A 17,037-nucleotide genomic window follows, 5' to 3' on the forward strand; every position below is an offset into this window, starting at 1 on the left:
CTTAGACTAGTTAGACGTTCCAATGCTGAGTGGAGCAACACCTAAATACCTTTCAAAATCTAGGTCTTAATTTAATTATATTACTACAACGTGAGATTATGCAGGTTGTTCACTAGATATATAACCAGGAATGTGTCAAATTGCTATGCAGCGGAACTTTTCTGAACTTCCATTATACATTTAAGCAAAGAATACAAAATGGTGCTCTTTATACAAAATATAAAGAAAATATATTACCTGTCAAAGGAACGGAATTGCACATGCTGCTCAGCAGCAGTATCACCAAGAGTTCCAAGGAAGGTTGGTGGCAGAAGGGTAGGATCCACTGTGGCACCATCTGCTGGGGTGCTAACTAAGCTTCTGAGAATGTCCTTTACGTTGACATTTTTTGCAGATGGTACAGAGGATACAGTCTTTTCAGTCAACTCATTTCCTGCCTCACTCCTGTTTTCCTGAGGTTTATTGACTTCTAAAGAAAGTGTGCATAATACTTCACTGATAGCATCTGGACCTGAACTGGCACTCTGAGGTCCTGCTTCAGCAACAGCATCTGAATTGTTTGCTTGACCTGAAGTTGATTCCTCTCCAATGCCTGAGTCTCTTCTTCGTACAGGTGCTGAACTTTCAGAATCTTCTGTTGATACTGGAGTTGAAGCACCAGTAGTAGCAGATGGGTTTTCTACATCTTGTTACCCCCAAATAAAGAAGGGAAAATTATTTCAAGTTCATTGTTAACAGAACAACATCAACCATATTACTTCTAAGATCTATCAAGAGGTGATAAAGACACTGCTAAAATATTTTATATATACTTAAAGAATGTTGTATTTATCTTCAGGTTTGTTTCTAGTTTGTTCATACGTTTACACTGAAAATTCATTTCACAGGAAAAAAAATCACTTCTACAAGTTTCTGACAAGTCCTCGAAAACTGTCCACGAGAATAAAATTTAAGACAATGAAAAGAAGTTGGAGTCAGACTCAACAGTAAAAGATGAAAAAAATCAGATTAATTGCTTTTTGGAAGAATAGAAAGAAAGAACACACTACTACAATTTAAACAAAGTAAGTGAGGTCTTGACTCTGTAAACACTTATACACATGCTTAACTTAAGTTAATGATCACTATTACTTATGTGCTTCAATGCGACTAATCATGCACTAAACAGGACCTCATACAATGGGTCCTGGTTCTTGACTATGGCTCCTAGACTCTACAGAGGTAACAACAACAAATAGATAGCATCAGCAATTTGCAAGCTAGGTTTTTCTCAGTGCTGTCAGATAAAACAAATTAAATGGCACATTCAAAAGTTTGTAAATTCAAAGTGGTTATAATACATATATTTATGTACGTCCATAAGTAGAATTCTATATAGTCCTATAAAGCACTGTAAGTCATAATAAGTGACATGTGATGTGTAATCATGTACCCACTTGTGTCACTAACCTGTAGATGTTGCCTCACTACTTCCATTCTCTGTTCCCTTGAATGACTGGCTATGATGAGGTTGCCTCCGTTCATTCTGGGGTTCCAGTATGTCTCTGTATTTTGACACCATAAGGACTGAGATAAAATATACTACAGCCAAGGCCAAGAACTGAGCCTGTTTACTATCCTCCTGTGAAGAACAACATTTATTTTTCCATTACAATTTAAACAGTGGGATATTCCCTTCATATGGTAGCCCATCGTCTACCAGAAATAGAAGTGAGTAAACAAATGTTATACTGAAACCTCATGGACGAAATTGACTTACAAGAATTTATACCTACAAACCACTGTTGCAGAATCAATCCATTAATTAATCATGCTTAGACCAAGGATATAAACCATCTCAAAGTATCTATTGCTCTAGTTTAGGTTTCCTAAATTTTGACAAAGTTGCATCTTACTTGATATTTTATTATCTAAACTAGCGTGTAGCACTGGAAGAACAATGTTTTCTAGTCACTATTCACCCAGTTTATAAAATTGGGGGAAATACAATTGTGACCAAATCTCTGTTTTTTTCTATGAATGTTTAAGCCTCAGGTTGACTAGACCTAATATTGCATAAATGCTCAAGCTGATAATATCAAATTACTATACCAAATATATATTAGACACACACACACACACACACAGCACTTTCTCACATATTTACAAAGCTATTAGTATTTGCTATGTTGTAGCCATGTTGATCCCAGGATATGAGACATACAAGTTGAGTGAGGTAATCTTTTACTGGACCAACTTGCTGGTGGAAGAGAGAAGCTTTCGAGCTACACACAGCTCTTCTGCAATTCCAGACGTTCCGCCAACAGAAGTTGGTCCAGGAAAAGATATTGTCTCAAAGATATTAATGCCACTTACTGTAAACTGCAGCCAAGTTGTGTTTATTTAGCAAAGGAGGAAAATGTTTATGAATTATTTCCAAGTTTTGAAACTCGCCAAATATCCCAGTTTAACTCCACAACTGGAGCTGCAGCAGAAGTGAATATGGCTTTGTAATTTAAAGCCCTATTGTCATTACAGAAATACAGATTCGATTGTGCCCAATTTTAAAAAGAAATGAGACTTGTTTTTATTTTTAGTTTCCAGTAACACTTTACAAGAAATGCATGTGTGTTAACGTATTTGCCTGTGTGCACGCACATGTACACATAGCATGTGTGTGTGTGTGTGTGTATATATATATATATATATATATATATGCACTCACACCTACACACTAATGTAAGTGAACACCACATTTATAAAGAAAGCAGAATTCCAGAAATTCATACTCCTGAAGATTTCAACAAGTTCATGCCCCACGGGGACAGAGATTGTACCGCACATACATGTGCACATGCCCCTCCATCTGACCTCAAAATCTTGTTCTGTATTTCTCCCAGACAGGCCACAGAGTTTCATGAGTCATTTATGAACCCCATTAGATAACAGAACAATAGGCAGCTGCCTCGCATGTAGCAGCAGCGCAGCATTCAGAAAAATACAAAGAAAAACTTAGCAACAAAACAACTATAAGGTTTTTCACAACTCACTATATCTCTGAACACTACTGCTCGAAGCCGGTTAATATCCATATCCTGCAGAAGTCTGTCAAGGTCTCGTATTGGAGAAATTCCACCAGTCACAATGTCAACTGGACTCTATTCAAGAGAAACCAATTCTGTCACTTGTTTATAGAAGTACCACCCCAGGAAACACAAACTGTAGGATATGTAGTACTACAATACCAGTTTCATAGCTTTTATTTTAAAGAAACAAAACCAATGTAAGAACAACATACAAACTAGGGAAATGTAACCTAGATGGAGCTACTATAAGGTAGATGCAAAACTGGTTGGAAAACTGTTCCCAGAGAGTAGTTATCAGTGGTTCACAGTCATGCTGGAAGGGCATAACAAGTGGGGTCCCGCAGGGATCAGTTCTGGGTCTATTCAATATCTTCATCAATGATTTAGATAATGGCATAGAGATTACACTTATAAAGTTTGCGGACGATACCAAGCTGGGAGAGGTTGCAAGTGCTTTGGAGGATAGGATTAAAATTCAAAATGATCTGGACAAACTGGAGAAATGGTCTGAACTAAATAGGATGAAATTCAATAAGAACAAATGCAAAGTACTCCATTTAGGAAGGAACAATCAGTTGCACACATACAAAATGGGAAATGACTGCCTAGGAAGGAGTACTGCGGAAAGGAATCTGGAGGTCATAGTGGATCACAAGCTAAATATGAGTCAACAGTGTAACACTGTTGAAAAAAAAGCAAACATCATTCTGGGATGTATAAGCAGGAGTGTTGTAAGCAAGACACAAGAAGTAATTTTTCCTCTCTATTCCGCACTGATTAGGCCTCAACTGGAGTATTGTGTCCAGTTCTCGGCACCACATTTAGGAAAGATGTGGACAAATTGGAGAAAGTCCAGAGAAGAGCAACAAAAATGATTAAAGGTCTAGAAAACATGAACTATGAGGGAAGATTGAAAAAATTGGGTTTGTTTAGCCTGGAAAAGAGAAGACAGAGGGGATATGATAATAATTTTTGAGTACACAAAAGATTGTTACAACGAGGAGGGAGAAGAATTATTGTTCTTAACCTCTGAGGATAGGACAAGAAGAAATGGGCTTAAATTGCAGCAAGGGAGGTTTAGGTTGAACATTAGGAAAAACTTCCTAACTATCAGGGTGGTTAAGCACTGGAATAAATTGCTTAGGGAGGTTGTGGAATCTCCATCATTGGAGATTTTTAAGAGCAGGTTAGACAATCACTTGTCAGGAATGGTCTAGATAATACTTAGTCCTGCCATGAGTGCAGGGGACTGGACTAGATGACCTCTTGAGGTTCCGTCCAGTCCTAAGATTCTATAAACATGACTCTCCTGAAGACTATTCATCAACACACATCAAACTTATGGTACATAGGGCACAGTGATCAATACAGATTCCATATTAAAAGAAATACGGATAGGGGAACCTGGGAAAGTAAGACAGATTCAGACTTTTTTCAATTGGGGAAGATTCCAATGTTTATATATTTAAATATTATACTTACAGTTTGGAACAATTACTTTAAGATTTAATATTCACATTATTTGATCCTACATTTATTTTCTGCTACATGTTAATGGAACAAAAAACATAGGGACTTAGCCATTGATACACATTAATTGCAGTATTAATGTTTGCCTTACTTAACGGTGTCATATACTTGCCTTTGCTGCAGACTTCCCTGTTCCTATTAGGCTCTGCATTGTTTTCTGACTCCTTACAGTTTCTCCAATAGGTTTCATTTGTGCATGCTGCTGGCACTCCAAACAATTTCTTACTGCCACTGCACACACTTAAAGGAAAGGATACGTTATGTGTTATAATGGGAAATAATAATTTTATATTATTGGTGCATCACTGCAAGGAATACAACATGCTTGAGTTTACATTAAAAATTAAAAGATTAAGTAAACAAATAAGAGAAAAATATTTTCTACTTTTTAAGTTGCCCAAAAACAAAGCTTAAGAGATACATAAATCAGAGTAAAAATCAGAGTAATTAATAATTATTAGAATTCATATTTCACATAAATATTTATACATCCAAGAGGATTTGTTAGCATTGCTGAGTCCTCACATTCTGATTTTCTCTTTGAAACATTTTCATTAGCACAACTGGATACACAAATGAGCTAAATTTCTTTTGCATACTAACACTGAAGAAAAAAAAATGATACATTAGTGTGACATACAAAAAGGACAAAAACTAGTATTTACTACTTTGTTGCTCAGTTGCTCTCAGACTAAGCCTATTCCTCCTCTAGTCTTTTTTTAACTGATTTTTTTGTTTTATCTTCTCACTATTTTCAAAAAAGGAAGTACACAGATCTAATAATTTACTTCTCGGTTTGCCCTGTTGCACTTGTCTCATGATTTAATTGTTTGGAAAAGGACAAGCTGACTGTCACGAACTACGGCATGGACAGTCAGGCCTAGTAGTCAGGGCAATGGCAGTCATCGTGCTTAGCAGTTGGAGCCAGAGTCAGGAACCTGCAGTAAAGCCAAGGGTCAGAGCCGGAGTCAGGAAGCAGGCAAAGGAGGAAAGCAGGAGCAGGACAGAAACAAGGCAGGAAAGAAGGCAGGCACAGGAGTGATCATTGCTGAGGGCATAAACCTTGAGCAGCCACTGACCCTGTACTGCTGCTGGGCTTAAGAGCAGGTCTGGTGATGCCTCTCAGGGGCAATCAGGGCATCTGGCTGATCAGGGTATTCAGACTGTTCCTGTTCAATTCAACTCTATACAAATACTGTATAATTAGAGCCCTGAAAATCTGCGGATATCCGCTTTATATCCACGAACCATGATTGCACATCATAGATCGGATGCGGATGCAAATTTTGTATCAGCACAGGACTCTATGTATAATACTGGATGCACCAGGGCTAGTATACAATGATGCAATAGTTTGAATTACACTCATTTTAAATTTGCATTTCTAGTTATCTCAGTCTACGCCATCTCCCGAATCATTTTTAACAAAATGTTAACCCTCCTTAAAGCTTCCTTCCCCTCAGAATTTTATCTAAAGATGAATTTTCATTATATATGCTAAAGATGACATTGTCCTGAAACCTAGTATTTTTAATCCCAATTATTTGGGGTGCATTTTCAATACACAGATGTCTCTATAGACAAAATGAAAATATGCACCAAATATGGATTTCAGCTCACTGTGCCTACCAATACTTAATCACATTTATAGCAATTTTACTTAAATACAGAATAATAAAGGCTTGTATGTATTATTTGAGTAGGAAGGAGAAGTCTATTATAGGGCAAACTTCAAGTAAATAAACACAACATACGAAAAAAGTCACTGAAAGGTAAGAAAACTTCAAATCTAATAGCCAAAAAATGAGACATATTTGGTTAAGTGAAGTATGATAAACATCTAAAACTATTCTCCTTAAATATATAAAAACAAAGTTAAATGGTAGTTAACGTTATTTTGAAGAAATCCATTTTCCTTCATTAAGCACTTTTACTTGCTTACCCAGTCGAAGGCATTGTCTCAGAATTCCTCCAGATGACATATTTTTCTCAGACTCAATTTCAGTGAAGCCAAGAGAGCTTGCAAAAATTAACACATCCACAAGGCTGATTAATCTCTGGAGAAATGTTACCGAAGCTTCTATTGAAAGTCCTTGAGTTGGCTCTATATTCTCTAATTCATGCTATGAGAGGGAAAAGTTGAAAACATGTATTTCTATAGAAAAGATCATTCTTATAACTAAAAATTCCATGAAGAAAACAGGTTTGCAAAAAGTCCATTATTGCTCATTGCCAAAATAATTAGTCATACTTCCAGTTAAATTCTTCAGCTTGAAGAATGCAGACAGAATAACCACATCATATTCCAGGCTACACTGGGGCCCCAAGCCCTAGATGGCTCTTCCCCCTCTTCAGGTAATGACAGCAGGAGCCTAAATTCCTCCTAAGGGAACAGCCCATATAGATCCATGCTCTCTCAAGAGGACAGATATTCCTATTTATGTACTAGATGAAGAAAGGCCCGCCCACTCCCACAAGTAATCACTTTTGCAATAGAAAATGAATTTCTTACTGTAGCAGATGTAGCAGCAGAAAGCAATGGCAATATACCACCGCAAGCCATGATCATGTTGTCCATAACTTGAGAGATGAGGTGAATTGTGTTGTGTACAAAGATGACATTGTCACTGCTGTTCACAAAGTCCATCACAGTCTTTGTAGAATGGCTGTCCAAAAAAAGTAAGAGGGTGGGAAAGCATTCAGAATAGAAGTCTATTTTATTGTGTTTTTAGCAAGTTTATTAAGTTCCTTCAAATGCAAATAAAGTGATATCAATGCAGCCAAAAACATCATGTAAGCATCCTCACAAGGCTCAATCAACAGAACCTAAATCTTGACCTCAAATTGCCCTTCCTTTACACTCCTAATCCTCTCCAGAGCATACCCTAGTAACTGGGTCCAAGTGTGTTGTGAATAGTCATGTGGATAATTATTCATTATAGACTAGTCTGTGATCATCTGGTACAGCAAAAAGCACTGTATAAATCAATAAAATAAAGTTTCTCTGGGGATATTAACTAGATTTGAACTCAAGGCTTTGGAAGAACAAAGTTAATATTAACCAAGTCCACCACATTACAATGTTAAAGCAAAGAAATTAATACAATACCACAAAAACCTAATTACTGTTAAAACACAGAAAATAGATTTTCAACACAGTCCTAAATTATCCACAGTATCTTGAGTAAACCTGGTGCTGTACTAAATACATACTTTGGTCATGTCTTAAAACTTCAGTTCTAAAGGCAAACAAAAGTTTCATCTAAATCTCAAGGTAAATTTTATGCACCTGTAACTTGTTTATGTTTTTCCTTTTTTAAAATAGGTCATTCATATCTTCTTAGCAGGCTAGCATAGCTACGTGGTAGTCAGAATCAATTTTTACCTTCATTATCTCATACTGATAAAAAATAGCACTATAAACACACTGAAATACCAGTGGCACAACTAGCCCCAATTTTTCCTTCATTGCTACAACTGATTGATATTTTGCAGATTTTGGTTACAATATTTTGTTTTTAACACATGTAGGACAACATAATTTCTTCAGCTCCATAGAAACATACTGAAGTACAGAGCAGAACCTGTTTGCTTATGTCAAAGCACTGGCCGGTTTTAATTTTAATTTCTTTAATCTTTAAAGAAATAATATATTTCTGGCTTTCACATTGTGAATGCTCTTAAGATGATGCATATTGCTAGATGTCTATTCAGAGAGTGGGACCATGGTTCCATTGAAGTAAATAGCAAAACTCCCATTGACTTTAATGGGGCCAACATTTAATCCAGAATGTATATGTAACCCTTCAACCAATACACACATCTTTAAACATTCCTGAAGACTGGTAATCAATAATTCTGAGAAGACCCTGCTATAGACCCCAAAATAACTAATTCATTCTTTAATAATAGATTTGAAATATATAAACAAATATAAACAATTTAACCAGTGACATTAGATTTCAATAACATCTTAGATTTCTGTTACAGTGCAATGCTAGCAAATATGATTTCCTACAAAGCACAGATTTACCTTCTCCACATCTGTATATCTGTTTCTATTGAAAAGAGTAAATCTGTGAGCAAACGTTGATGCATCTGGGACCACTTAAATTCAGGAATACGAAACATAGTCGACCTGGAATCTCTTCTCTGCCCATCAGATGCAGCAGCCAAGTCTTGTCCTGATGAATCTTCCTGCCTTGATATCTGTTTGCATAAAATATAGGCAGGTTCCAAAGTAACAAAAATTCAATTTCAGCAGTGTTTACTGAAAAAGTTTCACTTTGGATTTAATAGGTCTGTAAGCTTAGACATTACATAAACTTACAAATGCACATACATTTAAGAATTAAACCAATACAATTGCAGGGCCACTACTGATGGATTATACCAAACCTACAAACTACAATACAACTGCACCACCATCTCTGCCAGTCTAGGCAAAAATAAGCAGCAACTAGACCTTACCACATGGGGAGAATATGTTGCTGCTGACAGTGATCTCCCTCCTTTGAGGAAGAATGTTGTAGGATGAAGGACATCGACTGGCAGGTGTCTCTGCAGGAGGGAATTACTCAGCTACATCAATGTTTAACGATGATCAGTATCACTGAACTGGAAGCAGAAGTCTGAAGGAGCATTGCAGTAAGCATTGCAGTAAGGGCAAAAACATAAGCCCAATTCTGAGTTAAAATTTACTAAAAACACATCCTTATGTTGATACTTTAAGTGATAATGAATGAGTTCTCAACTGATGTACATTAGTAGCAGTTAGCTAAAAAATGGCTTCTACAACTTTCATTAGATTCTGAAGGGAATTCAGGCCAGCTCTTTTCTGACTGATGGATTGTAACTACAAGAGATCTCTGAGGATTGAGAGAGATAGAAGGGCTTAAGGGGATGGAGGAAATAAGAAGGAAGTTCAGTGGAAAAATAGAGGGAATTCAAGGTGAAACCTCAGAATCCACAATGCTACTTTTTATTCTTCAATTTAGAGACTACAGATGACAAATCGATTAACGTTTTAGCTATTTGACTCCTGAGGTCAGCAAAGTGCTTCTTCAGGAGCCTACAAAAATCCTATGAAATGTACAGAATTTCACTAATTTCTCAAACTGTACTGTTGGAAAAGAGTTTTGTTTTTCTTATAAATATCAAACTAATCAGTCTGACCTATTTTTTTAGGTACAGTTTTAATTTGGCATAAGGGAGGTATATAAAAGTTACCTCAGGTAGGGGTCTAAGAGGCTGACTTGCTTCCAGGCTTGTGCTGGGTTTTAGTTCCAGTCTCTGTGTGTCTGATGCAACACTGGAAACATCAAGCTTGGCAATTTTTTTCTCTGAGGCCACAGAAGCTTCTGAAGTATGTGTGTTTGCATCTTCTCCAGTTGCTTTGGTTTCACTGCCATCAGTTTTTAATTCCTCTAACTTCTCACTCACTTCTGAATTTAGTTGACTTGTCTCCTCTTGGACTTCAGCGGTCACTGTTTCTGACAAGGAAGCCAATTCTTCTCTTGCCTCATTCAAGATTTCAGCACTTTTGGATTCTAAAAGTATGGACTCAGGTTCCTCCTCAACAACAGTTTCCTCTTTCGTTGCTATTGTTATTTGGCTTTCACTTTCAGGTGAGCTATTCTCTTCACTGGGTTTTAGTACCAACTCTTCTGAAGGTAAAGGCAGATTGCTTTCCTCTTTTAAATCAACAAAGTCATCTTCCACCTCTGGTGAAAATTCTTCCAGCATTTCTGGGCTTTCAGGTGTCTCCCCTTCTAAAACAGTTCGTGCAGTTAGAGAAGCCCCATCAGTAGCTGCTGTTTCTTCCACAAATTCTTTACTCAGAGAATCTGCAATTGCTTCAGCAATTCCAGAAGTGATTTCTGAATCCCCTGGTTTTACTGCTTCTGTCTGTGAAGGAAATTCTAAGCAAGCTGCTCTGTTTAAGTCAGGTGATCTCTGACCATTTTCTCCCTCAGCTTTCTTCCCTTCATTAGATGGTGAATGACTTTGTAGCTCTCTTTCAGATGAGGCTTTTATCTCATTTTTCTGAGCACTGTGCTCCACGCTATCAGCCCCAACATATGCAGAAGCAGCAGCTTCTTTCACCTCCACCTGCTGTTGCCTCCTTGCGAATTCAGCTTCTCTGCTAACTCCTGAGATAGTTCTAACAGGGGTGGAAGGAACTGTTCCACTTCCTTCACCGCCTTTCCTTTGGTAATTCCGGTACATTTGGGAAAGGCTCTCTTTATGCATTTCAAACGTTACCTAAAAACAAAGGATTATCAAGAATATTAGAACTCAAAATTAGAAGACTGGTTCTTCTACAAAGTAGATTCAGAGGCAACTGATCAACAGTAGTATCCAAACTGCAAGGCTGCAATTCAACCTTAACTGTGCTGCCGCTACCACCCCACCATAATGTACAAGTTAAAAAAGCAGCTCTGTAAGGACTCTTGGATGCTTATTTAAAAAATTTCATCCCTAGTACTTGTTGTTTAACATCCTCCTTAGTTACTAATGGACTATATGATACGATTACATCGTCCTTATATGATACATCATCTTATTTCTTTGCAAATACAGACCAGAAATATTTATTGAACACTTCTTTCTTTTCTCCAGCATTAATAATTTTACCATCTCCATCTAGTAATGGGCCGATTCCAGTGCTAGGATTTCTTTTGTTCCTAATATACTTAAACTCTTTCTTATTGTCTCTCTTTCTTATGGATTTTTTACCTCACGTCTTTAGCCTCTCCATCACTTTTCAACACTTATTAATATCTAATTTCCATTACCAATTCCTATTTTAAGAGTTTAATTCTGCTGTAAAACTTCATTTCAGGTTAAAACTTGGATCCAGTGCCCCCCAAGGAAAAATCCACAACTTCTAAAAAAATAATCCTAAAATGAAAGAACATCTAAAAAATTCATGACAGTAATTTAAGATGTTCTTTCATACCTCTGACTCCAAAATGGTACACAGATATTGTGGGAGGTTGTGGTTTGAGTAAATAATTTGTAATACAAAATCGGCTTCTTAAATTTTTAGATGAAAGGGAGGGAGGGTGGGGGATAGCGAGCGATGGAGGGAGGGGGACTGGAGTGAGTAGAGGGGCGGGGCCTCGAAGGGGGCAGGGCCTTGCAGAAGGGGGCGGGGCAAAAGTGTTTGGGTTTGTGCAATTAGACAGTTGACAACCCTATTAATACATGTGTTCTGTACTGAAGTCAAGTGTTAATTTGTATGTGTTTGATGCACATCAGTTACAAAATCAGTAAGAATAAGCTTAAGTACTGTACATTTCTTCACCTATCTAAGGTTGTCGAGAAATAGGGACACTACAAGTACTGAGCTGTTTGACTTACAGAGGCACTGCACAGCAGCTGCATGTTATTCGTTACCTCATTAAGGGTGATATTTTTAAAATATTCTCTATAGTAAAAATAATGCAGTACAGTTTAGCAGTTGTGGTTTTCTTATCCAAAACAAGAAAGAGACGATGGTTTTGGAAGCCAATATAAAGTGATTTGCTAAAGTATTTTGGAAATTAAACTAATGAAATTGCTTTCCAGATTGCTATTGTGTGCTGCAAAAAGTGGGGGAAGGAAGGTCAATACAGACAATTGCCATCTTTAGATGCTGGTCATGTAATCCTATGGGAAAATAAATCCAGATATAATATGGTGACATACACAGACCCAAGACACAGAAAAATGCAAGGCGAATAATACTGTTAAAGTAAGCTAGAAAGCATACACATACAGTAACAGGGAGGGTAAAGAAGGCTTTTTAAAAATAAATGGATGCAATTCAAGCAGCCTTGTTTCTATCATAAAAATTTCAAATCAAGATTAAATTTTTTTAATAAATTTGCAAATTAAAGTAACAAAAACACAAATTTAAGCAAGCTCACTACAATGTGGGACTTTACAAAGCACCGTTTCAAATTAAGGGTTTTCTTTGTATATTAAAAAAATATAAAATGCTGCTTTGCAAAGACCAACATTGTAGCAAGCCTACCTAAATTTGTGTTTTTGCTACTTTAATTTGCAAATTAGCTTAATTAACATGGACTCTACATATGGCACAATCCCGTTAAATGTGAAAGGCAAGAACAACTTTTTTCTAAACAAATATTCCATGACACTGAATTTATTAAACGCTTCTCACAAAGCAGACTGTGAGTGTTGTAAAACATAACATTAAAAAGCCAGGGTTAGGATTAATGAAGGCAACAATTAACAAAATGTATACTCGAATAGAAGCCACCAGATTCTTTTTTAAATGCGAATAGCACAGAGCTAACTTAACTTTAAGATATAAATACTAGCTCATGTAAACTTGTAACAATATGAAAGCTAAATGCCAGCTGAAAAAACTTAAATTCACCTGTCTTCAGTCATTTTTTTATTTTTCTTAAAGCATCTGCAACTGTAAAGCTGATAATTCACAATTAATTACCAGAAATTGTTCTAAATTAGCGAGCTAAAAGGCCAGTCATTAATCTTCACAATCATTTGATGGTTAATCCATAGCCATTTGGAAACCACATCTATGCACTACTAGTTAAAGACACTTGTAAGCTAATAACTACAACATTCTCCTCTGCCATTAATTTTAACTTAATTTGACATTCAACATTCACTAATTGCCAGACAAGAAGATTAGCATGCAGCATGCAAAAAGATTAAGATGACTAACATGTAAAAGAGGCATTTTAGCTGTGTGTGAAGATTTAGTCTAGGTTCCACGCCCCCTCACCACCACCACCACCCCCCCCACACACACAATATATATGCATTTTTGTGGAGTGGAGGGAGGTGGCATGGGTAACTGGTTGGCCAGCCAGCCAGCAACAGTACTGCTGTCCATAGCAAGGTTAATTGTAAACTAGTTCCTATGCTGCTAACCTCATCAATAAACTGTTCATAATTCCAGTATATGTTACTATTTTTACTCAGAGCTTTATTGACCTGTTTTTCCTCCCTCCTAACAGCTGAGGCCTGGAAACTCTCCATTCCAAGCAAGAAACAAATCAACTTTGACTGGAGGCACCAATACCTGCCAATACCAATCCCACTTCATGAATCAGTCAGAGAAAAGGGACAAAGGTACTATATACATTAATACCTCCACACAACCTTCCTCAAAAGAACACATTTTGCCATATCCCCACCAAGCTTCTTACAGAGGGAAAAACTATAGTCTAAACTAATTTTCTCTTATGTTTACTATCAAAATGCAAATGACTTATAAGACAAAGTTATTCTGAATGGCAAATATCAGTCACTATTGACTAATAAAAATCTTCATTTAAATAGAAGTTAAATTTGTATGTTGGCTATTCTGGTGATTTGGGGAATGTATCTACATACAATTTATGAATTCTGTTTTGGATTAGGAATTGTATGTTTAAACCCTTATGATGATCTGCACTGTTCTTTTGTCTCATTCTGCTTGTGCTACGCAGATGGAGTGGTGCCTGAGAGTCTGTCTCTGAACAGGATGGTCATTAAAAATCATCACCACCAGAATAGATCTTACCAGAACAGAACAAAACGTCTACATTCTAGGTGAAACCAGTTTCTCCTCCAGCTTTTCTCCACACAGCTAAGTTTTAAATGAGTGAAAAGGAGGAAACAGAGAGAGAAGTGACAAAGCAGGGTTTTACAAACAAAGAGGAAGAGGCTTGGTCTACACTCAGAAATTACATTGGCATTATGATGTTGGTCAGGGGTACAAAAAAAACCTCACTTCCAACATATAGACAAGGCTGACAAAACTCCAACTGAAGACACAGCTATGTCAATGTAGCTAATGTCATTTGGGGAAGTGGTGGAAAAACTGCTCTCAGTTATAGTGCATCTACAGTATTGGGCTTTACCAAAATAGCTATATCAGTATAGTGTCCATAGCGTAGACATACCCTGAGAAGCTGAAGGGATATAGAGGACCTTAAAAGGGTCAGTTTTCTAGAGTGAGTGGAAACCTTTCTGACTGCTGGACCAGCCAGAGCAGAAAGACACTGACTGCCCCGTCAGAGAGAGAGAGAGAGAGAGAGAGAGAGAGAGAGAGAGAGATATGCTACGATTCTGGAGTATCAGAGGGGTAGCTGTGTTAGTCTGTATCCACAAAAACAATGAGGAGTTCGGTGGCACCTTAAAGACTAACAGATTTATTTGGGCATAAGCTTCCATGGGTAAAAAACCCACTTCTTCAGATGTATGGAGTGAAAAATACAGCATAAATATACTGACACATGAAGAGAAGGGAGTTACCTAACAAGTGGAGAACCAGTGTTGACAGGACAAAAAGCCCTGAGCTGAAGAAATACAGCCCAGCAGAGGGGCCCTCCCTGCCCTTTTCAGTCTAACTTTCTACATCCAAAAATCTTTTCCTGCGACTTTGACCATGACATCCCTTTTCCCCAAATGCAGTGATTAGAATATATGCAATGAATATATGCACAGCGTTCCCCACCCACCATGGATGCTGCTTGTCAAAGGGCTCTCCTGAGTGGTTTGTACTCCTGCTTCCCATTCCTTCCTGCTGAGGCTGGAGGTCCCATCACACTTAGAAGTCAATAGTAAGTGGGCCCCTCCATCCACACCCAGGAATAGCAGGGGACTCACCTGAGAAAGAGGGGGAGGAAGGTGCCAGCAGCCATACTTTTTGAACATACATTACTTTCAGGGAGGCCCCATATTTTAATCCCAAAGTAACTTGCATTCCACACAAATCTGGCAACCCCTTAATTTTTGTTGTTGAAAATTATTTACATCAGAAGAATCATGAAACTGAAGTTTTAAAAAGTGAGATTTACACTCAATTAATTAATCCCACATTTTAAATTTGCTGCATGAATAATTAGTCTTCCCCCTTCATTTTTGGCCTTTGTCACACATTGTGGCCCATTTGTTGGCCCTGGCAGATTGAGAGGTATGCCAGTAGTGCTAGGTAGGTAGCAGCGGTTCTCCCTCATGAATAGAAGAGCTGAAGAACCATTTATCTAACAGATATTAATAGTATTAAAATATCAGATAATCCTTATACACCTTTCTAAGGAAAGTTGAAGTATCTTATGTTTATGGAGTCTTTATAGACTCATTCCCCTACTCCAATATTCAGCCTAAACATTCTGTTTTTTTAACTGCGTACCATTGTTCCTACTTAGCCTCACATATACCCTTAGCATTACCCTAAAAAAATCCTCATCCTCCATTTTACACAACTGTTTGTAAACAGTTATCATGAATCACTGAGTCCTTGCTGAGGCGTTAAGAGGCATTTTAGATCAAGTTATTGTACAAGCTAACTATTCCTTAGCACATCTCTGTCAGGTAGCTAAATATTATTCTCATTTTAGAGATGGGAAAACATTAAGCAACTCGTATTTTAAGCAACTAGCCGAAGACCTCATAGTAACTCAGGGGCAGTACTGGAATTGGAATTTAGGAGGTCCTGGCATCCAGCCCCCTGCTCATTCCACTAGACGATGCTTCCTCCCCTACATATTAAGCTTTTTTAATCTTCCTACATAAATCTATTACTCCAATACCTAATCATTTCTGCTGATCTGTCTCTCCAGTTTTTCTGTACCTGCCACTGCCATGCCAGCTACATAATTCAGCTTAATTCTATGTACATCAAATTCCCTATGTGATACAATCAGTTTTTTCTCTTCTTGAAGGGGATTATCCCTTTTTTAGGGCACAAAAAGAGGAAATATCCAAATTATGTATTCAGCTTCTTATCTATGCCAATTAAAATTATTTGGGTAGAGAATAATCACTTAGACATTAAAAAAACAACAGTATTTTAAAACATGTTTATTTTGTTTAGGATTATCAAATCCCCTTTTATTCAGATTAGTAAACAATATTCTGAAACATTTCCATATACAGATTAAAACTGATACAACTTCAGTCTGCAAATGGAAGTATTTTTGAACACTTATTGATTCATAACATTAATACAAACTTCATTAATTTTATTAAATATTCCAAGATGTTTCCTTATCCAAATGATTTACCTTTAATTTGGTTACTTGGTAACATGACAACTTTTTTTAATTAAAAGATATTTCAAAGGACCTGAAATACTTAAATGTTCACACTTTTCAATGTTTTAAAACATTCAAGTACATGGTGTATTATACTGTATAAATCATTATTTTCTTTAAATCTTGGGGAAATTGAAAGATCAAGAAGGCAACTTGTCCACCATTATTTACTTGTTTCCTATTATTAACCATGAAGCCATTGGTCCTTTTTGCAAAGTAACAGATCTAGACAGATTTAAGTTTAGGATATAGTTAACATGTCTATTATGCTAGAAAAAATAAAGAAGGTGGGTGGTTTCATACGTTCAATGTACTTTGAGAAGAAACAAAATTGGGTTTTGATCTAAATTTTTCCTGAATATTTTCATCAAACTGTAAGA

The 17,037-nt window shown here is 36.9% G+C and overlaps 1 protein-coding gene across 1 annotated transcript in view; it reads right to left on the reverse strand.

Annotated features, from left to right (window-relative positions):
- The window catches only part of LRBA (LPS responsive beige-like anchor protein), a 558,096-nt gene that overhangs the window by 432,776 nt on the left and 108,283 nt on the right, over positions 1-17,037 (reverse strand). The window contains exons 23-30 of the mRNA XM_024207579.3: positions 9,825-10,859; positions 8,629-8,804; positions 7,108-7,261; positions 6,538-6,718; positions 4,708-4,835; positions 3,030-3,137; positions 1,450-1,621; positions 238-685 (exon numbers count right to left, since the gene is read on the reverse strand). Of these exons, the coding sequence (XP_024063347.2) occupies positions 238-685; positions 1,450-1,621; positions 3,030-3,137; positions 4,708-4,835; positions 6,538-6,718; positions 7,108-7,261; positions 8,629-8,804; positions 9,825-10,859 (2,402 nt within the window). The remainder of the gene's footprint in view (positions 1-237; positions 686-1,449; positions 1,622-3,029; positions 3,138-4,707; positions 4,836-6,537; positions 6,719-7,107; positions 7,262-8,628; positions 8,805-9,824; positions 10,860-17,037) is intronic.

This window comes from Terrapene carolina, unplaced genomic scaffold, assembly GCF_002925995.2.
Source record: "Terrapene carolina triunguis isolate 2854851 unplaced genomic scaffold, T_m_triunguis-2.0 Scaffold66, whole genome shotgun sequence".
Classification (NCBI taxonomy): Eukaryota; Metazoa; Chordata; order Testudines; family Emydidae; genus Terrapene; species Terrapene triunguis.